Source organism: Dryobates pubescens, chromosome 11, assembly GCF_014839835.1.
Source record: "Dryobates pubescens isolate bDryPub1 chromosome 11, bDryPub1.pri, whole genome shotgun sequence".
Classification (NCBI taxonomy): domain Eukaryota; kingdom Metazoa; phylum Chordata; class Aves; order Piciformes; family Picidae; genus Dryobates; species Dryobates pubescens.
In genome coordinates, this window is record NC_071622.1 from 7548060 (window position 1) to 7572287 (window position 24228).

The 24228-nt window shown below is 51.7% G+C and overlaps 2 protein-coding genes across 3 annotated transcripts in view; both read left to right on the plus strand.

The window, feature by feature from the left end:
• The window catches only part of LOC104301629 (selenoprotein Pb-like), a 94090-nt gene extending 90688 nt beyond the window's left edge, over positions 1–3402 (plus strand). Inside the window, exons 1-5 of one of the 2 annotated variants that reach the window (XM_009902035.2) lie at positions 163–214; positions 951–1167; positions 1273–1485; positions 1626–1761; positions 2412–3402. In XM_009902035.2, coding sequence (XP_009900337.2) covers positions 965–1167; positions 1273–1485; positions 1626–1761; positions 2412–2651 — 792 coding nt within the window. In that variant the 5' untranslated portion in view covers positions 163–214; positions 951–964 and the 3' untranslated portion in view covers positions 2652–3402. Of the gene's footprint in view, positions 1–162; positions 215–950; positions 1168–1272; positions 1486–1625; positions 1762–2411 lie in introns of those variants that run through there. The other variant, XM_054165561.1, reaches the window with a different exon arrangement.
• Positions 3403–12159: 8757 nt separating this feature from the next.
• Positions 12160–24228, plus strand: part of ZSWIM5 (zinc finger SWIM-type containing 5) — a 102872-nt gene continuing 90803 nt past the window's right edge. Inside the window, exon 1 of the mRNA XM_054165712.1 lies at positions 12160–12867. Coding sequence (XP_054021687.1) covers positions 12180–12867 — 688 coding nt within the window. The 5' untranslated portion in view covers positions 12160–12179. The remainder of the gene's footprint in view (positions 12868–24228) is intronic.

Here is a 24228-nt window from a genome sequence, read left to right on the forward strand (position 1 = left end):
GTGTGGGACAGTGCCTGCCTTGTTGCCGTCCCCCAAGGCAGGTGGTAGTGGCTGGAGAGCAATCCCTGCTGCTCCAGTTAGGCTCTTCTCCTCCCTCCTGGGCGGGGAGAGTGGACAGGAGATAAAAGGGAGACTGGACTTAGCTGGGCATTGCCAAAAGCTGCTGGGGCTGGAAGCCAGATCTGGACAGAGGACAGCAGGGAGGAGAAGTGCGGTAATGAGGGCTCGTTCTCGTGGGGAAGAGGGCTGGGGATTGGGGGTACATCCATCCTGACCTGACCCTGCAGCCAACTGCTCCCTCCCCACCTCCCCAGATCATCCCTCCCCTGCCCATTGAATGTGCTGCACCCTGGAGGGACAGGGTATAGCTTGGGGTGGGTAGCATTAGGGGGCTGTGGGAGGAATGGGCTTCAGGCAGATACTGGGGGGAAGGGATTAAAGGTTCTGTGTGCTGCTCGAACACTTGATGGGACATGAAGGACTCTCAAGGTGACCTGAAGGTGAAACCGTCCCTGTTCCTGTCACTCTTCCCTGGGGACCCAAAAGATCAGGGCTGCATCCCTGCCCCCATATGGAGCAACGACAAACCCCTGCCTGGGGTTGGGTTTGGGTTTTGGGGTCAGGGAGGTGGAGAGGGCCCATGGGGGAAGCAGGACCTTCATCCCCTGATGTGTGGAGTGGGTGCTTTGCTGCTGAGAGAGACTGGGACACACAGCTGTTGGCCACAAAAGCTGGGTGCTGTGCTTCTTGGGCTGTGGGTGCCCTGATTCCTTCATCTCATCTCTCTTTCCTTACCCCCCTGGTGTGAGTGTCCTAGCTTGCAGTGCCCAGTCCAACCCTGCCCATCAGTCCTCATCTGCTCCAGAGTGGGGTGCAGTGGTGCTGGGAGGACCCTGCTGGGTTGGCCCCTAGGGCAGAGGGGATACTTACGCCCTGCTTTCCCCTGCCAGGCCAAAGGTCTGAGATGGGGCTGGTGGTGCTGGCCCTTGCCACATGGCTGGGGCTGGCCTCTGCCTCTGAGGGGCTGGCCAACAGCAGCCGGCTCTGCCAGGAGGCACCAGCATGGAATGTCAACGGCTCAAACCCCATGGCAGGGGCAGCAGGGCAGGTGACGGTGGTGGCTCTGCTGAAGGCCAGCTGACAATTCTGCCTGCAGCAGGCCCGCAGGTGAGCCCTGCTCTCTCTACCCCAAGTCCAACCCCACCATCGTGGGGGACAGTGTGGTGGCCCTCCCACACTGGCAGCCCCCTCCCAGCGTCTCCTTCCCCGCAGCCTTGGGGGTTTGCAGGAGAAGCTGGCTCGGCAGGGCACGGCTGAGGTTCGCTACATGATTGTCAACGAGAAGGCGCCGCTCTCCCGCGCCATGTTCAGGGAGCTGGAGCGCCATGCCCCGCCGGGTGTCCCTGTCTACCAGCCTGAGCCGCAGGAGCCGGACGTCTGGCAGATCCTGGGGGGTGACAAGGATGATTTCCTCATCTATGATCGGTGAGCGTCCCTCGGCTTGGCTGAGGCTTTCCTGGGGGATTACAGAGCGTTTGGTGGGCTTCCAAAAGCTCCTCCCGAGGCTGGGCTTGGGGTGACCCCACACCCGCTGCCTTGAGCCAGGCCGTGGCTTCTCCCCACAGGTGCGGCCGCCTGGCTTTCCATATCCAGCTGCCCTACAGCTACCTTCACTTCCCCTACGTGGAGTCAGCCATCCGCTTCACCCACAGCAAGGACTTCTGCGGCAACTGCTCCCTCTACCCCAACACCACCCAGGAGGTAAGGAGCAGGGATGCTCACTAGAGCCAAGATCCCTTCTCTCCTTTGGCATGGCATATCAGGGAGAAAAACAGTGTTATCTTCATGACAGAGACAAGCTCTGGGTTGGCAATCACCCTTAGCCATGGTTGAGAGGGAAGGTGATGAAGGGTCTGGAAAAAGGGCATTTAAATAGGTCAGAGCTTTCAAACTGAGAAGGAATGGACTAAAGGGATCATAGCCCAGGTCTGGAAAAGCTAACTATAGTCACTTGCTGTTCTGATATAAGACAGGGGCAGGCAATGGGCATAGAGGTAGCAAGCTCAGAGTAAAGAAGACGACATAGCTCTGGACTCAGCAAGTGATTAGTAGCTTCCTAGGAGAAGAATCCATCTAGAAAGAGTAGATGCAAAGTCCCTTTCCTGTGTCAAGAATTCCCTGGACCCCAAACAGCTTGAGCTGAGCAATATAGGTACAGAGGCTTGTGCTGTCTGTGCTCCAGCCTCTTCTGTCCTCCCTGTGCCCTGGGTGAGGGCTGGAGAGCCTTGTCTTTGACCCACACTGCTTTCCATGTTGTGGATGCTGGTCTGCTTTCATCCCAGCTCACAGGCCTGCTGTGAGGCTCTGTGTGCATTCACATATCGCACCAGCTATTCCGTTACTTACCTCAGGCTAACAGTACCATGGAGGTCCCTGTAACCCTGAGCCCACTTCCTGAACAAGAGGAGGAGTCACAGACCCCAGTCAATCAGCACAACCTCCTCCATCCTCACCACCACCACAAAGTCAGCAGTGAGAGACTCGCAGACCTGAGTGGAGACCGTGAGCCTGAGACCCGTGTTCACCATCACCATGAAGATCACAGCCAGCTCCATCATAAGGAGAAGAAGCAGGAGGGAAATGAGCACTAAGCCAGCCAGCCATGCTGAACCCAGTAGTGCACAGACCACGCCAACTCGCTTCGCAGAGGCATGAAAGGACTTGCTTTGGCCTGCTGGTCTCCAGCAGTGTTGGTATAACAACTACCTCCAGCATCCTCCATGAGGGTCATACAGGAGTGTGCTGCGACCAGGGATGAAAAGTCTCACTCATGCCTCCTGAGGTGCTCCATTTGCATCCCCAGGGCTCAGTTCTGAGCCTTCTCTGCCGTTGCTGCCTTTCAGTGCTCAATGAAGCCTGCTGTGCAAACCGGGAGGTCCCCGGTCACTGCTGGCCGACACTGCACGGAGCAGCAGAGCAGGGGTGAAGGGGCCAGAACTGGGATGGGACAAGCACTACTGGCATGCTCCATCCAGGCACTCCTGGGGGTCCTGGCACTCCTGGGAGTCCTGGCTGGGGAGTGAGGGCGGGAACAGCGTGTGCCCAGCAAGAAGTGATCCCAGGGGATGGGGGCACTAGGAGTGGTGGGAGGTCGCAGCTCCCCGTGGTCCATACCCTGCACTTTCCATAGCTGTCACATCTTGGGGACCCTCCAGGCCTTGCACACGGGTATGTGCAGTGGTGATGGGTGGCCGCAAGATGGTGGCCTTGTCCCCTCTTGGAGACCTAGGGGCTTTATCCAGGGCCCACAGACCTGGGAGGATGGGGACGAAGATCCTGAGGTGTCTCCTGGGGGAGAAGCAAGATCGAAGGACGATATCCAGAATGCAAATAAAACTTCTGTGAAGCGAACCCTGCTCAGCCTGGCCTCTGGTGCGACCCCTTCCCCAGAGAGGGCAGGAGGCTTGCTCTGAGCTGGGATGGCCCTGGAGACAGGGAGGATCTTAGGGCTGGATGTGGACCTATGAAGTAGCAGCTGGTGGTGATTTGCATTTGCCTGTGCAGAGACCTGGAGGTAGAGGGGTTGGAGACCCCCACTTCTTCACACTCTCTGACAGGATGTGAATTCAGGGTTTAGTATCATCCCAGGGCAAGGCATTAACCCTGCACCGCCAGGAGGAAGTTTGGCTCAGCACCTCGATCTCTGGTTTGCAGGTGTGATGTTGGGAGGCCTGCCCTGCCCTGCCATTGAGTGGCCAAAGTTCCCACATACGGTCCAAAGTCAGCTTGGCTGTCTTGTCCCTAGTGCCCAGACCAGTCCCCATAGTGAGCACATTTGGGGTTCCTCACCTCTCAGGCAGCTGGGTGCTTCATCCCTGGCTGGCAGTCATGCCTGCCTGCATGCTGGGCCCCCCCTGTGCCTGTCTCAGCCCCATAGCACTTCACTCCAGCTCCATCCATCATACCACACAGCCCCACTTAACAATTCCCCTGAACTCCCCATTGCTTCTCCAGACGCCACAGCCTGAGTGGGGAGCAAGAGGTGTTTCTCCTGCTCTGCAGTCTGTAGTGTCATGTGTAGTGCATGGCTTGCTGATGACACTCAGATGCATTTCCATCCCATGTCCTAGAAGGCTGCACTCCACTGCCTTGTCTCTGCAGGGGGATGCTCTGCCCAGCTACTAGGGCAAGACAAAGAGGAGCTGTTCCTCGTGGGGATGAGGGCAACAGGATCAGGTCTTTCACACTGTCCCAGGGAATCTAGTCAGGCTCTCCCACAGGTCACTGGCTGAGACCCTACTCCTCCTCCATCTCTCTTGCTTCAACCCTCTATCTCCCCCTTCCTCCTCTACCTGCTCCCAGCAGCCTGCAAGGGCACCTCTGTCTGCTGCTTCTGCCATCAATATTGAGGTTATCTTTTTCTTCTGGCAGCTGCTGTAATTGAAACAAAGCAGGCCGGGCCTCACGGGCTCCACTCCTCTCACTCATTTTGCTGGTGCTGCTGAGACAACTAATTCATCTTATCGCTGCATGGTTGGCCTCTTTTCCACCAGATCCAGGCAGAGCCCTCTCCCCTCTGTGGCTGGTGGGAGCAGTCTGTGTCCCTGTGGCACGCTGCAGGCTGTATCTTCTGAACCAGCCTCTGGTCCTTGGCTTGCAGCAGGTGAGTGCTGGCCACCAGCAGGAGATGCCAGGGGAGCCAGCCAGTGGGAAGAGGTGCAGACTGAAAGGAGGCTGATGACTTTTAGTTCTTTCTTTGGCCTCCTGATGCTTCCTTAGCCATGTTGTTAAATTCCATATCCTTTTCTTACATGGCATCTAATAGTGTCCCTGGCAAGGAGGTGACAGGTGATAAGTGGGATATACAGAGATTTGCATTCTCTTGCTGATGACCAGATCTGCAATTAGCAGTGATAGATAGAAGGATCACATTTGGTGCTGGGTGGGTAGTGCAGTTGCACTGTGTTGCACTGCTAGCACTTAATTTCCTCCCAGCAGATGACTTCCATCCCTGAAGGCTTGGGTTGGTATTTTGCTTTGGGTAGGGGAGTTGAGGTGTGGGAAAGAGCTGCAACACTGTTTGGATGAAGTCCTACCTGTCTGAGCAACAACAAGGATTTAGGGTGAAAGCTGATGCTGCTTCATATATTATTGCCTGAAGGCCTGAAAGGTTTGCAGTGCTGTGCTTGAGGTTCTTGTGGCATCACTCCCTGCTGAAAGGTGCCAGAGACCTGGAGCTCTACAAAACTTGTGTCGGTGCTGAGGGAAAGCTTTGTTCTGCACAGAGTGGAGGTGAGGTGTTTTGGGGAGTTAACATCCTGTGTTAGATGTGAATCTAGTACTGAGTTCAGATCCTGGCAGTGCTATACTGGTGTCTTTGGCTGTGTGACCACTCTGAGCCAGGAGGATGTCCGTGACTGTGGTACCACCCTGGAGGAGGACAGATCCCAATCCCACATCACATGCAGCCTTGGCCCTGTGTGCTACTCCTGCTGAGGGACAGGCAGATCCTCTCGGCAGAGGGGGAACAGCCAGTCCTAATGTCAACAGAGGCCTCTTGTGCAGCGATGCTGTGTCAAGAAGAGGAATGGGTCCCTCCTCCTCCGCCCATTCATCTGGCAGTCAGGGCTGGCGTGCTGCCAAGCCAGGCTGCTTTGGAAACATTTCATTGAGGAGGCAGCTGAGCCTAGGAAAACAGAATGAAAATATACAGAAAGATCACTGTTGTTAGGCAAAATAAATGCAGGCGGCTGCATTTCTGTCCCCCCAGGTCCAGCCCATCCAGGCCCCTCTTGCTTCTCTGGGGTGAGGGTGAATGCTGTTGCCTGGAATGGCAGCCATGTGTCTCCACCGTGAGATAGGAGCTGGGCAATGAGGGCTGGAGACATCATCCCCTGCTTTGGCCAACTTGCTGACACCTCTGGTGAGTAGATCCAGACTCATCTCAGTGTAGTATCACTGAAAGAGGCGGGACAGGCAGAGGAACAGCTGCAAAAATGACCCAGCCCCAGTGACTTGTGTCCCCTGCATGGCCATTGGTGATGCAGGCTGGTAAAGATGGGACTGAGGAAGTGCATCAGATAGTGTCCTCATCCATTCCCATCACCATCCTCAGCATCAGTCACAGATCTTGGCCACCCGTGGGACAAAGCTCAGTCCTCAGGTTTTCAAAGGCCCATTGTTTGGTATACCCCATGTTTTGTCTGCTGGCAAAGGGAGAGCAGAGCCACCCCAAAGCAGTCCCCAGGAACAGAGGATGAAAGCACCTCCCTAACCTTTGAGCAAAGGTGTATTCAATTCAATCCATTGATTCTCCCTTTGCTATTTCCTCCCTAACCTCTTTCCTCCATCCAAAGACGCTCCCTGACCATTTGCTGGGGTTCTCTCCTCCATCCACCCAGCCAATCAGCATGTAGTAATTTACAATGGAACTCAACGATCTTAAAGGTTTTCCAACCTAAATGATTCCCTGATTCTGAGGTCACACAGCCAACGACCATGTGGCCAACCAGCCAATCAGCCATGGGGCATTGTAACCTCCCAGCCAATCAGCCACGGGTTATCGTAACATCTCGGCCAATCAGCTGTGCCTCATGGTCCATTGGACGCGGCGTGGGTGGTGGCAGGCAGGTCTGCCCACCCTGCGGGAGCCTCCCCCGGCGGGGCCAGCAGCCGCTGCCTGGGTTTCGCACCTTCGGGTGAGACGGGCTCCACGGCTCCCTTGTTCCATGGTTAATCACGCTCCAGCACTGCGAGCTTGTAGCTTGAGTCCCAGCTTGTCCAGCTTTCAGCCCCTTCTGCGCTGATTTTCAACTCGCAGGATCTGGATTACCTTCTCTGCATTACAGATCTTTTTCTTTTTTTTCCTGAAAGAGTGAAGTTGATTCAGGGTGTTCTCGCCCAGCTGTGTAGTTTCTCCCTCCTCCCCTAGAAGACCATTCCCCACCCAGAGTTATTTACATTTAAATTGCCATTTGCAAAATGTGTTAAATGCAGAGCGTTGAAAGGCTGGGATGGTGCAAAAGGGTTATCATGTGATGCCCCGGGTTGTTGTGTGACCCACCATCCGTCCTCTGCCCAGGAAAGGGCAGCCGGACCCAGGGTGATGGAGAGCCCCAGCCCTGGCCTGATTCTGACTTCCCACCCAGTTGCACCCTGTGACTCACTCATGTCTTGGAAGCCAGGACAGACCTGATCCTAAGGCTAATGGAAGTGTTGTTTACACCTCCCTTTGACATAATTTATTCATAGTCTTGTAGCCTGCAAAATGATTCCCTGGTTATTTTAGCATCGCTAATTAAGGGGAGGGAGCTTCAGCATCTGAAAGGGGGCAATCAGGCTGGGGCTGCTTTCTGCTGAGCTCAGCCCCACCGCAGCCAGGCTGGCCGGGATGGATGCCACTCTCCAGCACAGAGCTGAGTAACTTTCTGGAGCACTCTGTGCTTTCAGACTCCATGCTGGGGAGGTGAGTGTTTCTCCTGGAAGCCCAGGGTCTTCACCCAGCAGCTCCTCTGTGCTTAATTGCTGGCCTGCACAGCAAATGCGTTTGCTGGAAGGGTGCAGAAATCCCTGTGGCAGGGAAGAGAGAGGCTCAGCACTCTGCTAATCTTATGGGGGCTGGGGGAAGGCAGCCCTAGCATGCCAGATATGTAATGTGTGTGTGGGAGAGAGAGAACAACAGCTCCTGACAGCCATAACTCTCTGATAGGGTACAAGGCAGAGTTCAAATCCCAGCCTGACACTTGGTACTCGAGCACCTTGCTCCATTTTTCTCCCTTCTTCTCTACTGCTTAAGACCATCTCCTTGTTCCTCCTTCCCCTTCTGCTCCTAGGTACTAGGTACTCCCTCTCCAGCTGCACAAAACAACTTCTCAAGGTCCATCCCATCCCACCAACTCTATCACCACAGGAGGGTTTACTGGCTCACACTGCTCACCTCCCACCCCAGCTTCCTGCTGAGATCCTCCAGGACCCTCAGCCCTGCTGGAGCCAAACTTGTGGTGCCTGTAATGCGTGGCAGGCAGAGGTAATGTGTCAAAGGGTACCCTGGGGAGGATATCTCAAAAGTGCTGGGTGCAGGCATCCTTAATCCTGGATCAAGAATGGCTTGAGGTTTTTCTTGGGGATCACTTTCCCCTTGGCAGTACAGGAAGAGTAAAGAAGCTACAGCAGTGTGAGTATCCTTTGCTTTAGACTTACGCATCTCTGAGCAGATACAGGGATGCACAGAGAAGCAAAGACATTCCTGTGTCAAAGTGGGGGTGAGAGCAGCCATCCTGCACCTGATCTCTGGATTCAGCCCTGCACTTGGAGAGGGGAAATGGTGCTTTCAGTCCTAGCATTTCTCTTCTAAGTACACAGACAATTGCAGTCACATGTGAAGGAGGTCCTTGAAATTGCTAGTTCTGGGAAGTTTCATAAAATAACTGGCTGGCTAGCGAAAAGCAACTTTATTAGAGCCCCTGCTGAAAGAAGAGCACAGCAATAACTCAGCGCTAATGAGTCAGTGGAGAATCCATGGGGGATTCAAACAGTTTGATGGCAAAAAGCTCCAGCTCAAGCTTATGCTTCGTCAGAGATCTTACTAGGCACTGGAGAATCTAAAAATATCAACTACATGGACAACCAGACCCAGGTATTCCTCCTCTTTCATGCAAGGCCGATTGTTTCATAAGGCAATGCTCTCTGTCTCTTCCTAGACATTGGATCCACAATGATGCTAAGGAATTACTGCCCTGGGCAATACATCACTCTGCTCCTGGGTGCATTAAGGCAGGGGAGCTGCAGACTGTCTTACTCTCCACATCCTTTCCCTGCTCTAGACAGCACCAGCTCATGAGAAATGCACAAATGGCCATGCTTCCCATGAGTGCCTAGAGCCAGCAGCTGCAGCAGAGTGGCTCCAACTTCAGCTTCTCTGGAGCAGAAGCTTGGTGACTGCCTGCACTTTGCTGTCCGGCTCCTTTCCCGTTGTTAACTGAACATAAAGCTTCTGCTGCTCTTGTATGTCTTTGCCTGTCATCAGAGGACTTCCTTGGTGCTCAGTGGGTCTTGCAAAGCTCTGCTATCATTGCTGCAAGGCTCAGCCAGAGTTATTTATGTTAGTGACAGCGCAACACTAACAGTTCAGAGTCAAAGCAATGTCAAAGAGGCATGGGAGTAGCCAAAAGAGGGGAAGATGCTCAGGCAAAGGCAGTCTTTCTGCTGAGGATGTGATTTTGGCATGGTGGGGAGAGAGGAGTGTAGCTACATGAAGATATGCAGGTGAGAGCAGCCAAGGAGGTGGCATCCCCTTGGGCTGAGATGTGACACCTACCAACACTTACCTTGTCTGACACAAAACAAACTCAAGCACCAGGGCACCACAGAGGGCACGTCAGCAGCATCCATTTCCTTGAATTTGTTTCTGGAATGTATTTTCTAGTAAAGGGAAAGGAGATTTCTTGCCCCACAGCAGCTGCAACTTAAAGCTGGACTTTTTGTTGAGTTGGCACCCAAAGAATTTCCCACAATATTGCACTGGGCTGTTGCCTGACTGCAGTGCAGAGCCATGGGGGTGGTTCCAGTCCCTTTGATCAGTAAATTTTCTAGCCAAGGACTCTAAATACAATGCATTCTGGGGCCAGCCTGAAGGCCTGAAGCTGGTGGGTCGTAGCACAGGGAGACCTTGGCCAAACAGCTTCAAAGCCACAAAGGGAACTGGGGCTGCTGGTGGTAGAGGCTCAGCAAATGGCCAGGCTCAGGAAAGTGTGTGGTGAATTATTGATGCACTTGATTCCAGGCTTTGAATGAGCAGCATCAGGGGCTGGGCGGGAGGCTGACATTTTGCATCCTTCCCCAGGGAGAAGAGGTCTGTGCATGTTCTCGGGGAGGAGGAGAGCTCCCCCCTTGTGGAATTCAAGGCAGTAATGAAAGGCAGAGGGAGAGATGGGGAGGGATGGAAAGCAACAAATGTTCAGATAAAGACAGAGAGGAAAAATAGATTGATTTGTCTTTGACATAACACGCTAACCCCCCAGAGACAGGCTGGCCAACCACGGCACCAACCTTGCTTTGATTTGAGTCCGGATTATATGTTTTATGCAGTGAAAAGTCAGCTCATTGGGAATGAATAACAGCCTTACTCAGGCTGAAGTCTAAAATCCTCTTTATTGGCACTGTCTGGGAACAACATAAGTAAAGGACACTCAAGGTTGTCACTAGGTGAGCTCTGCAGAGTCTGGTGACAGAGACCAGACAAGCTGGGGTTCTCTCCTGCAGGTTCAATCCCTGCTTGAGCAGAGCTGGCAGCTGTGGGGAGTGAAAGGTGCCAGCAGAAACTCTTGGGAAATCAGGCTGCTAGCACACCAGAGCCCACAGCCTCCATCATCGGAAGAGCTTAAGATCCTGCTGGGCTGGTCTCTGCCAGGCAGGCATACCTTGGGGCAGTAGAGTGCTTTGGGATGGCTGCTTGAGCAGCCATGGAGGGGCAGAGTTGGACCGAGCCCTTCTTGTCCCACTGGGTCCAGCTGCCACCACGGCAAGCAGAGGCGATGGGCAAAATCCTGCGCTCACAAGTGCTCCCGATCACAATTTTACAGAGAGCAAAATGCCCTTCAGGCTTAAAGATACAGGGACATGATTCCTGGGGAAAATGTAAACAAATCTGGGGAGCTGCTGCCTGAGGCCAGGCCCTGCTGCCGGTTAGCACTGATTAGCTTGAACAAGACCAATAGCAGCAAGGAACACCTCAGCCTGCAAGGAAAACCTCTTCCTGACTTTCATCGATTAGCATGTGTCTCTAAAATTAAGATCTCCCATTGCAGTAGCTCTGCCTGCTCACACTGCCTGCTTGAGATCTGGTTCCTTCCCTACAAGGCCTGCGAAGGAGACCTTGGGCTTGGAGGTACTTCATGGCATAGCAAAGGTGCATAACAATTTCCTGTTCCCTAATTGCATCGCCATGTTATTCCAGGAAATGTACTCCTGCTCTGTCAGAGAGAGTAAATAGAGGATCTCTGCAGCGAGAGAGTAACCAGTAATGGTCTAGATGTGACTGAACTGCAGATAGAAAGGAATTGGTGTTGCATTCTCAAAGCACCAAGAAGCTCTGCTCCTCCTCAGAGATTTATCACTTAAAATTAGACAGGACAACAGAAGGGGAACATATTTCTTGGGAAAACCCTCAGATTCTGTCCCACTGGATGCAGCAGCAAAGTAACAAGCTCCATCAGGGCAGCAGCACCCTCCCCTTTGTCTCTGCACTGTGCTGCTCCCAGGGCTGCTGCTCCCACCCTCTGCTGAAGCAGAGGTTGGTGAGGAGTCAGGTTCCTGGATTTTGGGGTGCCAAATAGGGCAATCTGTGCTGAAGGACCCTGCTTTAATGCCACCTCACGGCAGAGTTCCCTGGGAGTTTACATTGCCTGTGTTTCTTCATCTCTGCTCCCACAGGCCAGGTGTGCCACAGAAGCCAGTATTTTCTCGGCACTCAAAGATGCTGCAATGTGTGGGATGAGCGTCTTTACCACGGGGCTTTAAAAGTAAAAGGAAATCCCGATGCTCACTGAAGGGCATGGCGCTGCTCCCTGCTGTTACCCGCTGCAAACCAGAAGGTGATTTATGGGTTAGGCCGTGTTAGATTTGCGGGTTAGGCTAGGCCTTGGATTCGGCCGGACGCAGAGACCGGGAACCGCCGGGCTTGCAGCAGGAGCGGTCCCCGGTTCCCGCGGACGTCGCCGGGGCAGCGGCGTCTCGCCCAGCCCCGCCGTGCCCCTCTGCCGCCTCTGACTCAGCACGAGCTCCCTGCGCGTGCCTGGCCTCCACTCCCGCTCACCCTCCAGCGCCGCGGCACCGCCGGCCGCGGGGCTCTGCTGCTCCCCGTCCTCTGGGCCCAGGGGACACAGAGTGTTCCGTGTCCCGGCCCCATCATCCCCCAGCCTGGGGACGCAGACAGGAGGGCATTAGGGAGGTCGAACCCCTCTCCTCCCCGCCCCGCGGAGCCAGCATTCCAGCAGGTGCAAGGTCGAAGCACTGGGTCCGGGGGAGACGGGCAGGGGGCTACAGAGCGTCCCGCCCCGGCGGGGGCCGGCTCCCGTCCGACGGGACCACCCCCTTCAGTCTCCACCCCCGGTCCCCCTCCCTCCTCCCTCCCTCCTCCTCCCCGTCTCTCCTCCCCTCCCCCGGCTCAGTCGGTCGCAGCCATGGCGGAGGGAGGAGAGGGAGAGGAGCTGCTCCGCCCGCCGCTGCCCGCTGGCGCCCCGGGCCCCAAGCGCTTGTGCTCCCGGGCCTGCCCGGCGGGGGGCACCGGGGCCGTTCACCCCCGTCCCGGGGCCGCAGGGGCTGGCGCAGGGCCAGGCGCGGGGGCCAGCGGAGCCCCTCCGGCTCTGGCCGGCTGCTGCCCCGCGGCGGCGGCGGGGACAGCGGGGGCGACGGGGACGACGGCGGCAGCGGTGGGGCCGGGGGGCGGCGGGGCCGGCGGCGGGGCGGGCAGCCTGCTACAGCCCGAGTCGCTCCTGGACGCGGCGGCCAAGCGGGTGGCAGGGAGCTGGGCCTTTGAGCGAGTGGAGGGCCGCTTCCAGCGCATCCCCGAGCCCGTCCAACGCCGCATCGTTTACTGGAGCTTCCCCCGCAGTGAGCGGCAGATCTGCATGTACTCCAGCTTCCAGCCCGGCCGCGCCGCCGCCGCATCCCCCGCCAGCGCCGCCGCGGGGGGACCGGCCGCCGCCGTCGCTGCCCCCGCCCCGGCCGGCGAGGAGAGCCCCGCCGCCGGACCGCCGCCGCCCGCCGTCCCCGCCGCCGCCCCCGCCGCGCCGCAGGGCGAGGGGCTGCCCTTCCGCCGCGGCATCCGCCTGCTGGAGACCGGCGCGGTGGACAACGTGCTGCAAGTCGGTGAGTGCCGGGACGGGGCCCCTGGGGGGCTTTTGTCGTCGTCCTCCCCCCGCATCGCCCTCCACCCCCTCCAAACACTTCAGTCTTTTGTCTGGCGCGACTGTGGTTTGACAGGAAAATCCTGCCCCGGGGGCAGGGACCGCCTTGTACTCTGCTGGGAAGATGCCAGCTTTGGCGTTGGGGGGGTGGGAGGACTGGGGGTCACCCCCTCTCCTAGCGAGGGGTATGTGTACCCTGGTGTCACCGGCAGCTGTCCGCAGCGTGGACGCCGTCCACCCAAGTGGGAAAATAAAACCAATAACCAACCTCAACCTCCCCCGGCAAAGCGTCCGTCAGGGATCTGTATGGAGGGCACGCAGCCCTGCCGCCCCCCCCTCCGTATACCCCCCCCTTCCCCACTCCGCAGCCGTAGTCCTTTTCACCCCCAGCACCCACACCCACGGGGGTCCTGGCCCTTCACGAGGAGGTGGGCTTGTAGACATAATGCATCTCTTCAACGGCTCTGAGCGTTTGTCTTTGTCTTCTCTATCAGGGGCTTTCCCCCCTTGGAAAACCTCTAGAGGGATATCTGCCCCCTGCTTTTCCTTTCCCAACCCCCTACCCAGGCACCTCCAGCGGGGCCGGTTGGTGGAAGGTGGAGGGAAGGGTTGGGGTGACAAGTTGGGTGGGCTGGTGGGTGCCGCCGGCCGCCTGTCGCGTTTCGGGGGTGGGTGCGTGCGGCCTTTTCGCTTTCGTTCGGTGACGAAGGGGCCGTGGGAATGATGGTGGGAATAATGGCATCGTATTCTCTCTCCATGGGCAGGTGGCTTTTGTGTGCGCTGGCGGAGGGGGGGCATTGTCGGAAAGGAAATGTTGATCCTCATCCCTCCGTCCTTCACAGTCCCTGTCCCCATCCGAAATCTCCTTCGTACCCGTGTATATTTCAAGAGAAACAAATTGTGGTGTTTTACATAAAACAATCCGCTGCCCGTTGCTGTTGGAAGTGATTGAAATGCGCGTTCTCATTAAAATGACATTAGGCTAGAATTTGTTTTGCAAATGGGAAATGTAAATTCATCTTGTGCCAGAGTATGGCGTGAATGAGTGAAGGGAAGGTGGGTTTTGTTGTAAGGAATGGTTAGTTGGGCTGTGTTTATTTAAAGAGCCCTCCTTCCTTTTGGGGGAAGAAAAAAAAAAACCCTGCTTTGGAAAGAAAAAAAAAAAGAAAGACTCAAAATCCCCTTTGGTACAATTTACATTCAGAAGAGCATTATCAAAGCATTTTCCCTATGAAAATAGGAGACAGCAGAAGAATTCTTCCACCTGTGAGGATATGCAGTGAAAATTCCTGCAGCACAAAAGATTTTTCTCTGAGGATATGATTATACTTCTTTTTTTGTTTGTTTGTTTGTTTGTTTTCTTTTGAGTGAATTAATATTTTGAAGAGGCTGTGTTAAGATGATTAATTATTCTGTTTTAAATACTCTGTAACCCCAAACCAAATGATTTCTGTAGAAGGAGAGGAGTAGCTCTTCAGGAACTTTAGGAGAGGGGGGGAAGACAACGGCTTACTGTGGGCAATGCTTTATTGACCTGCTCACCGAGGTGTGAGTGCAGCAAGCCGCCAGAGTGGGAGGCAGAGGCTGCCTAAAACTGGTCCTGTACAAAGGAATTTTCTTTTCTTAAATGAGTTTTAAAATTTATTTATCTTGGAGACGTGTCTCTGATGGACGCTTCAGCCGATGGAAGGAGCTGAGCTCTGGGGTCAGGTGCATGTAGAACACGGAGCAGTCTTATCTCAAAAGCGTCGTCCAGGGCTGGCATCTAGTATCGTTCATGCCCTCCCTCCCTGCGCTTCCTCCTGCTGCTTTGGGCGAGCCAGAGGACCGTGAGGATGGTCCCAGCTCTGGCATTTCATATTCCCTGACAAGTCTAAACCATCTCCCCAGCTTTGAAATCGGAGCTCGCGCCCATTGTCCTCTGAACTGTCGGCTTTTCAGATGAAGCAGCATGTTCTGGAAGCGCTCTCCGCGGAGTCGGGGGGTGATTTATCTCTTGTTTTTACAGCCTGAAAGGGGCGCGCGGGATGCTCGCTCTGGGAGTTTGCCTTCGGAGCCAGGGGGGTTCGGGCCTTGGCTGTAGCACAGCTCCTCTTCGGATGACAGCGGGTGGTGATGCGGGGTTGGACACCTCTGTTTCTGACCCCGAATCAGCCCCGTCACAGCAGTCCTTTGCAGCCCTGAGCCGGAGGAGGAAGGTTTACATGAGACAAAAGGCTGTGAAGGGCTGCGTGTTTATCCGGGGTGGGCGGGAGGCATAGCTGAGGTGTCCTCAGCCAACTTTCCATATCCATCCTGTGTATGCTGCTGGAAGGTGAGGTAGAAGAGCTCCAGCCACCAGAGACACAAACACTTTGTGGCTGTGTGTGTGTGTTTGCAATTAAGATAGGAACTTGGTTGTTGGCTTATATGGGAACCATTACGTCTTGGAAAGAAATAAAAACCCAGCCCTGGCTTACTCGATGCTCTCCAGCACTAAATCAAAACTACTGTTCCCCTCTAAGGGTCTCTTTAATGGACACCGCCAGCTCCCGGCGTCATGACCTGAGGTTTGCACATTTGAGATTTGCTGTTAATAAAGATCAGATGTTTGTACAGTTGTGTTTCTGACTCAGACCTGTGAAAAAATATGGGTCATACAGATGTGAAATTCCTTCTCTCTGTGGTTGGAAAAAATCTCTTTGAAAAACTGAAAACCAAACTCCAAGAGGAATGACCTTCTGGAGCTGGAAGATGGTGCGGAGGGTGAGGGTTGTACTTGTGGGGATACACTGTTTTGGGCTCCAGCTCCCTCATGCTTACAAAGCTGACAGGTCGGGAAAAAAACCCCACACCACATATGCCACATTATCAACCAATAATTCCTTCATGCTTAGTAAAACTTAAACGAGGCTTAAACCCTGATCTCACTGGAGTCATTAAATTGATTATTCCCCCCCCCCCCCCCCCCCAGCTCAAAGAAAGATCTTGGACGTCGAACACAGGCATCTTTGTCTTCTTAAAAACTGCTTTATTATTATGTGTACAGATCCCGTCTTTGTGTGTGTGTGGTGTGTGGGGTGGGTGTTGTTTTTTTTTTTTTTCCCCCCCCCTTTTAATTTTTAGACAAATGACAAAAGCATGCAGGAAAGGAATGCAGAAATGCCAGGCTTAATATAAAGCATGCGACAGCGCTGCATGCTGGGAATCCTAAAGGATACAAAACCTTTAACGACGGCGGTTAATTTTTAACAAGTTCGCTCGCATAAATATTTATGAACAAAAGTTTTTACACCATTATCTCTTGGGGTTTGGGTGAGAGGAAAAAAGACCTTTGGTGGGGTTTTGACAGTAGGCTGCGATCCGGCAGAACAAATTCATGTTTCTCGCCTGCGCTCCCCCACTACGGTGTAATAGAGTTTGCCCTCGAGTCGTCGTGGCTGCCGATGGGTGGGCGAGTGTCCGTGGCAATTTTAGGTGGGAATTCTCCTTTTTCGTTGCTGCTGTGGTTACACATGAGAGGAAGTGTTGAATTTGGTGTTGTAACCACCTGGGAACCTGTGTGGTGTGTGCTCCTGACCCCTAGATAAGGCTTTGTGCCCTGATGGGAGGTGTGCAGTCCAGCCGCGAGTACGTAGGCAGGATTTACTCTTGCTGTTAGAGTAACAATGAAGCAGGGCTTTAAAATGCACTGGCTTGGTAAACACTTGGAGGAAGCCTGGTTTTTATCGAGTCTGCAATTAATTCTGAATATTTTATCTGATGCTTTGCAGGTCAGTCCTGGATACCTTCTGATGGTTCCTAGTCTGGTGATTAGGCTGGACGTAGAAGCGTGGGGGATTTTCTGACTATGTTTCACCAGCCTTCTGCCTGGGCAGAGGTTAAGCTAGACCTGATACCTGTAAATAATCCCTGTAAATGCATTTTAATTGGAGGAGTCTTGATTTGGAAGCTTTTGGTCACGCTGTAGTTTTCAGCTGCTGTTGGTCCATCTTTGTGGTGATGCCTGTTGAAATGCAGACTTCAGAGGTAAAAATACCAATGGGTTCCTGTACTTTGAATGTGGTTGAAATGACTTTCAGGTTTTTGTTTCTAAAACTGTGATTAGAATTGGGTTGGGTTTTAGATACTTTATTTTTTTTTCTAAAAATGCTTGCTTTTAGGCAAGCATTTGATTTTCCTCTCTTGTGACACGGTACAGGGCAGAGTCTAAATTTGTATCCAGTTGCTTTTAAAAGTCTAGGTGGTGTGCTGCTTTATGGCGCTGTTTATTTTGGGGAAAACACTTGGATGGGGCTCTCCAGGGCCAGTTGTGGTCGCTTTTTTGTTTTGTGTAAAGATCAGTCTCCTCCTGGGTCTTAAGTTTAAGGCTGTATCCAGTGGGAGCAGGCTTGGAAGGAGCACCATGAGTCATGAAAAGGAGGTTTTTTTTTTCACTGTGAAACTGTCCTGTGTCAGGATGCTGCTAAGGCAGTTCAATTTTTCTGTGTCCTCTTACCTCTTACCTGTGTCCTCTTACCTCTTGCTGCCCAGGGAGGTGGTGGAGTCACCGTCCCTGGAGGTGTTCAAGGGGAGATTGGATGTGGCACTTGGTGCCATGGTCTAGTTGTGAGGTCTGTTGGGACAGGTTGGACTTGATGATCCTTGGGGTCTCTTCCAACCTTGGTTATACTGTGATACTAATTTTTTTTGGTGTGGGGTGGTTGTTGTACAACAGACTCCCAATTTGCTAATTACTTTGTACTGCATTTTTCTTTATGGGTAGATTATTTTATCATACCATGTATATTAATATACTTGAAACCACATAAAAGGGGCCAGCAGACGTTCATTAGCCGTATCATGGTGGAAACTGTTGAGCACTTAAAATAAACATTAAACTCTTTACATTTCTAATTATTTTTGTTTTCTCTTAGCATATATAATTAAAACTAAGTAGTATTAAGCATTAAAACTTATGATCTGTTTATTGCTGCTGCCTCATAGATGAGATGTTTCTCCAGCACACACTGGACTACGTTACAGAAAGTGGGATTGGAGATGATGAAAACCATGAGTTTCTTGCTGGTAGTGCTGGGAGAGCAAGGAAGACTTTTGGCAGCTGGAATTTAATTAGGTTGGTTTGTTGGTTTGTTTTTTTTTTTTTAAAGCAGATTTATTTATTGACTTTTGAGTAATTTTTAATTTTAAGGAGTATTAATAGTTTCTGTGAATCTGGCGTGTACTTTTAACTAGGTGATTAATTACTCCAGGCAAGATGATGCTAGCTTTAAGAGGCTGGAGACCTGAAAAACGAAGCACAAGAAACGGAGTATTTAATTTTGGCTTTAAGAATAAACAGGTTTGAAGGGCGAGAAGCCCTGGTTTCTGGCCTGAGCAGGCAGTAGAAAGTGGTTCTCAAACTCACCTGTGCTTTATAAACCTCAGCCCAGGTGAGAAGCTGGCATTCTCTGCTCTCGGCTCCTGTGTCATTGGCAGCAGATTTTAATTTTGCTCACATCTAGAGGGAATCTTTTAGGAAATGTTTAACTGTGCTAAAAACTGCAGTAACATAAACCACATGTGCCTGCGTGCTTTGTTTCTGAAGCTTTGTGCTAGGGAATGTGCTTTGCTGTTATTTGACGCTGGCTTTGATGTTAGATGTTTTATGATTAGTCCCTCTAACCTCAGATAGGACTATTGGAAAGTTAAATGAGCTTGTCTATCCGATAGCTCTGTAAAGTCACATTCAGCTGTGAATCATCTCCTGTGGTGTGTCAGCTTTTAATTTAGGTTGGGAATACATATATTAAAACCCCCATCTTGGTAGCATGAGGGTAGAAGAAAGAGCTTGTAGGTTTACGTGCTCCTTGGTGTACATGTGAAACCCAGTCCTGGAGAACTGGGTTTATGGGGGTGGGGGCAGCAAGTGTTTGGTGGTATTTGGGTTATGTCCTGCTCCCCTTGCCCTGTGGGAGACCTTCTACCAGCTGGAGCTGGCCCAGATGAATGGTATGGCCAACCTTGTGCTTGATTTTTAGGGGGTTTGCATTTAGGTGTCACAGACACCTAAATGATGCAGGTTTTCCCCCTGCTGCCCTTGAAGCTGTGAAAAGATCTCAGGAGGAGCATTCTCTCTTCACCCACTGAAGGCAGCTGAGCCTGGGAGTTTCCATTGAGAGGCCAAGGCTTATTGCTGCATGGTGATGCTTTGGGCTTAGAGCAGGTGAGATGTAGGAGTGTTGCTATTTCTTCCGGGGGTGTGAGGCTTTGAGTTCCATTCTTCTGGTCGGTCTGAAGGTGTGATGGCCTTTCTTAAAAGCACAGCCTAAACTGTCACAGAAGGCTTGACCATGCATGATGTCCAAGGAGAGGTGGTGGGTAATGAGCCTTCACTCGCTATCCTATCACTTTGCAGTGTTTGTTTCTTCTAGTAGGGCCATACATGAGATTTGCTGAAGACCTGGGAAGGTGGGTGCCAGAACCCAGGTGATGGTTGGACCTGTGTTTTTCCATCTATCTCCCCATCTATGGCTTGTGTTGATGACTTTATTTTGTAAGGAGTTGGAGGTGTCTTGAAAGTATTAAAATGAACTTCTAGTATGCCCTACTCTACATTTGATTCTGTCTTGAAGAGGTTGTCATGGGATTGTTACGCTCCTGATCTTCTGGGAATGAGAAAAGGGGAGGAAAGTGACTCCTTTGGCTAACTGGTTCCTGCCCCTGCTGAGTCTTGGCTCTCCTTGTCATTTGTACCCATAGAAATTGATCAGTTTTCTGATGAACACCTAACCTCAAAGGCACCAACCTTGGCTACATTAATAAGTGTCATAAGACAAGTCTACTTTCTGGACAGAACTACTTTTCAAGCTAGGATGTGGGATGGCAATGTGAAGCTTTCCATCTCTGCAGAGCTGCCAAGACCCTACAGAGTCATCATCACTGGGGGTGTTTAGGAGGAGACTTGATGGGGTGCTTGGTGCCATGGTTTAGTTGATTAGATGGTGTTGGATGATGGGTTGGATGTGAGGATCTCAAAGGTCTCTTCCAACCTGGTTTATTCTATTCTAAAACACATGCTCTGTATCCTGTAAGCTCTGAGGAGCAGGAGTCAGCCCCATTTCATTTTTCACCTGATGTTCACAAGGGTAGGGTTTGATGTACAGGCTTGATCCCTGACTTCTTGTGCCTTTGCAGCAGGAACTGGGAAAGGATCTGACAACATCTCACAGAGAGACACAGGCTCTGCAAAAGGCCTTTTTGGGAGCCGTGAGGGGGGGAATGCATCTTTATGGTTTTACAATTAAATATCCCAGGAGCAAAAATTCAATTTTTCAAAGGGTTCTTCTTTCCATTAATCCTGATGTTTAAATATGAGTGGCTTCTGCTTGCTTGGTGCAGCGGGTGTGCTTTATTAACTGCCAAGGATTCACCTGTGCACGACGCCACTGCGTTTGTCTTCAAATGGATTTGCCAGCGCTGTGTTTTAAGAGCATTTGCCTTTTTTGTCTCAAGCTTATGCCTTAGGATTTTGTGCAGGATTGAGGTTAGTCCTTGCAAAATGGTGCATTTAAAGTAATGCACAACTTAATGAAATCCTGGGCTTTCACTTGTCACATCCTAGGTTCGTGTTGCCAGGGATTTTTTTTTCCCTTTTTTTTTTTCGTTTTTCACATCATTAATACAAAGCCACGGGTGTGCTTAGGAGGCAGATCTGCCGGGATGCCGGCTTGGAAGGGTTGCATGTGAATATGTTGGTCCAGCTTGTTGCCTACGAATGTCCTGCTGTCGTTGCTGTTGGGTTAAAGTGGGAGAGGGGCTCTGCATCTCCTTGCAATGTCCCTCTTAACCACTGTCCACCAGTAATGAGCTGCCTGTGCCTACCCACCCAGCTCATTTGTCTCTGGGGGCCGCTAATCGGCATTGAAGTTCGCTCAGCAGGGTGCAGAGTGGTATCTGCCTGGCTGCTGTCTTTGCACCTGGAGGTACTGCCCGTGCCCCGCAGCTGCCAGCAGGGAGGGATTCCCCGTGGGAATGCCGAAGACTTGGTGTCTGGGGACCTTGGCAAGGTCAGGACAGGCTGTGCCTCCACTCAAGATGCTGTCCAGTAGCCCTGGTTCTGCATCCTTCAGCTGCTGCTGGTGTGGGGGTGACCGCTGGGGATGCCATTGCTGGGTACTGGCGTTCCATGGTTTTTCCAGGCAGCAATGGCAGGAGGTGCTCTTGCGACTGCCTTGATGAAGATGAGTGCCCTGTCAAAAGGGCACAAATGGGTTGCTGAGATAAATAAAATTTGCATTAATGAACTACAGTGGCTTTGGATGGCAAATTAGAAGAAGTGTGTCTTGAGGATGAAAAATAAATGCGTTTTCTGTCTCGCTCGCTGGTTCTTGCTTCTTTTGATTTTCTTTATCATCAGAGAGAAATTTTGTCTTTTTTCCTTTTTTTTTTTTTTTTTTTTTTAAAGCTTGTTGTGTTTATTTTGGTAACAGTTCATTGGTTGCTCTGTGTACCGAAGCTTTTCCTTGAAACTACTGAAACTATATTAAAAGTGCTTTTGGCTGTCATCTTTTATTTTGCTTTTCCTTCGTTCTTTTCCCAAAGCTGGGTCGTTGCTGTATCAAATGCTCTGAAACTGTGTGGTGGTATTTTCCCTGTGGTGCTCCATATAAACTGGAAATAAAAAGGGAAGAAATTGCAGGATTTGGTTTTCTGCAGCTTTTTTTTTTTTTTTTTCCCCCCCTTTCTGTCTGTGTGTGTCCCATTGAAGTCTGAGCAGCTGTCTTCATCCACACAGCCTGCTGATGGCATGCACAGATCTGTTTCTTGTGATTAAAAGGAGAAATAATACCCCAGTGTTCAGAGAGGGGCCGGGGGGTGGGCGAATGCCTGGGGAGCAGCACTTCTGCCCTCCTGCCTGCTTGGCCCAGGGACCAAGGGAGCTGCCAACCTGCCTGCTTCTCCCCTCATCCTTGTGTCTTTGTGTCCTGGTGAAGGAAGCATCCCGTGCCGTCTGTGGCAAGCTGCCCTGCTGCAGCATCTCCACCCTGGGGTGGGTTCCTCCATCCTGCACTGGTGACCTGCAGAGGCCCTGGGGATTTTATTCTATTCTAAGGATGTGGAAACATTTGGGCAGCACTGCAGCCACTTGCTACCAGTGTACTTTGAAAAATACCCAGCAAGTGTTGAGCATCTGTCTGTGAAGGGGGAGGAAATCCGTCATACCCCCCCCGATTTTCTCCCGATTGTCCTGGCTCGGTGTGGCTTTGGCTATTATGGGTTTGTAAAATAGAACTATATATGACCTTTTATCTTACAAGAAATAGGTTAAGCCATTTTTAAAGAAAGTGGTGGAGTCAGCAGTGCTGCTAAGGAGCTGCTTTCGCATGGTTGATAGGCTGTGAAGCCGCTCAATGGACTTTGGTTTCAGAGACAATATCTGTTTAAATTAATCTTTGTCAGATACATGCCACTGCAGACAATTCAAATTCCATTTGCTTTCTGATCTCATAACAAAAAAGCACCTTACACTGGTTCTTTTATCGTAAAATTAACTTTTGTCTGTGTGTCCTGGAAACAGGGGTGGCATAAAATCTAGTTAAAAGGCTCTGTTATAGGAGGATTCTGTTTCTTTGTACAAGGAGGACTCTCCTCCCCCCCACCCCACCCCCCCAACCTTCTTTCCCCTGTGTGCATTTAAAAAGAAGACGAGTGTTTGAGATAGATTAGGGAGAATGCCAGCAGATGGACCGATTCTGTTGTTGCTGCTGGCAACCATCTAAGCAGCCATTTTGAACAATGCTGATACCGGGGTACTGATAACACAAAGATGAGGATGGGATAAATATCCAGCTAGTCCCTTTCTCCCCGCCTGCTCCTCCTCCTTCCCTTTCACGCTGCCACTGCAGCCCTGTTATTAGAGAACCCAATTGTTTCCAGAGAAATGCTTCATCCTCTTAGCTCGGCTGGTCGACATCTAGTGTTGCTTATCACCTTGATTTTTTCCTTGTGCTTAGTGGAGACACTGGCAGAACAGCCTCTCCCAGGACTGCCCAGTTCATGGGTCTTGAGGGGAATGGGATGTTTGGGTGCTTTGCAGTCATGGTGCTCTTATCTTCTACCTTAGCAAAGCTTAAGGTCTTTGGTCCTTCCTGGATAAGTGGAGAGAGTTTCTTTCCTTCCTTGTGTGTGTTTTAAGTGCTTAATTAAAGAGTCTGATGGCATATGATGGTTGGATTCTAGTGTTTCAGGAGTTGCACCATGAGTCTGACATCTCCTTTATGCCAAAATGATTAGTATGGGGCTGTGGTTGTAAACTGATGGTATCCCTGTTGTTCGCATACTAGTCTCCCATTTCTTGTCTCCCACTCATGGTATCTGCAGGCTCTTGAGTATCTGGATCGTGTTCATGTCCTTGACCTGCTGTTCTTGGAGCATCTTAAGGTGTGTACTAATCAGTTTGGATTGTTGGATTTCAGTGCTGGAACCAGTCACCTTCATCTCTGTTTTGTTTCCCATCCCTAAGGACATAACCCTTCCATACATTAAGAAAACCCAGGCAAGCTTCATCTTTTCCCAGCAAATGACAAAAAGGCTGCTTTATGTTTTGCAGTAGCTGTGCCAGGATGAGCTTGAGACTGTTCTGGTAAACCTGCTGGGCTTTGCCCTTAGCTCACTGTAGTGTAGAATGGACCTGAACATGAGATCCTTGGAGGTGGTCAGGGGATGCAATGTGGCTTTGGCCATTTGGTACCAGAGTGTCCATGGGGTGTGAAAGAGCTCAGCAGAGCTGCAAAGCACTGATGGATGGGAGAGGGGCCTTTAGGATCTGAGGCTTGGGGTTGCTGTAGGAAGAGCAGGAGTGGTGGGTTGTGAAACAGTGAGTAGCCTTTGGCTGTGGTTTGCTGTGCAAGTGTGCTGTGCATGGGAATGGCCTGTCCTCAAGACCTCTAAGGCTGATGTGTTGTCTTCTGTAACCCCTCTGCAGTGGGGAGCATGAAATGCTCCAGACTGGGGCTGAGGTAGGCAGCCAGGTGATGGAAACACCATGCTGCTGCCAGTGGCTCTTAGTGAACAGCTTTGGGTCAGGGATTTGCAACTGCTTTCCAAATTGCAAGTCTTTGAAATGTTCCTGGAGCTGCAGGGCCCCTTGTGAGGAGCTGGAAGTGAGCATCAATAAACTGGTTTGTGGTTGCTGCTTTCTCTGCATCGGTGTGCAGGCCACAGGCTGAAACTTCCACCTGTTTAGACTGCAGCATCTCCAAGACCCTTTTGTGAAATGAGGCTCTTAACTGCAGCTCTGTTTTTTGGTTTGTTTTTTTTTTTCCCAGTCAAAAACTCCAGTTTTTGGAGTTGAAAACTCTAC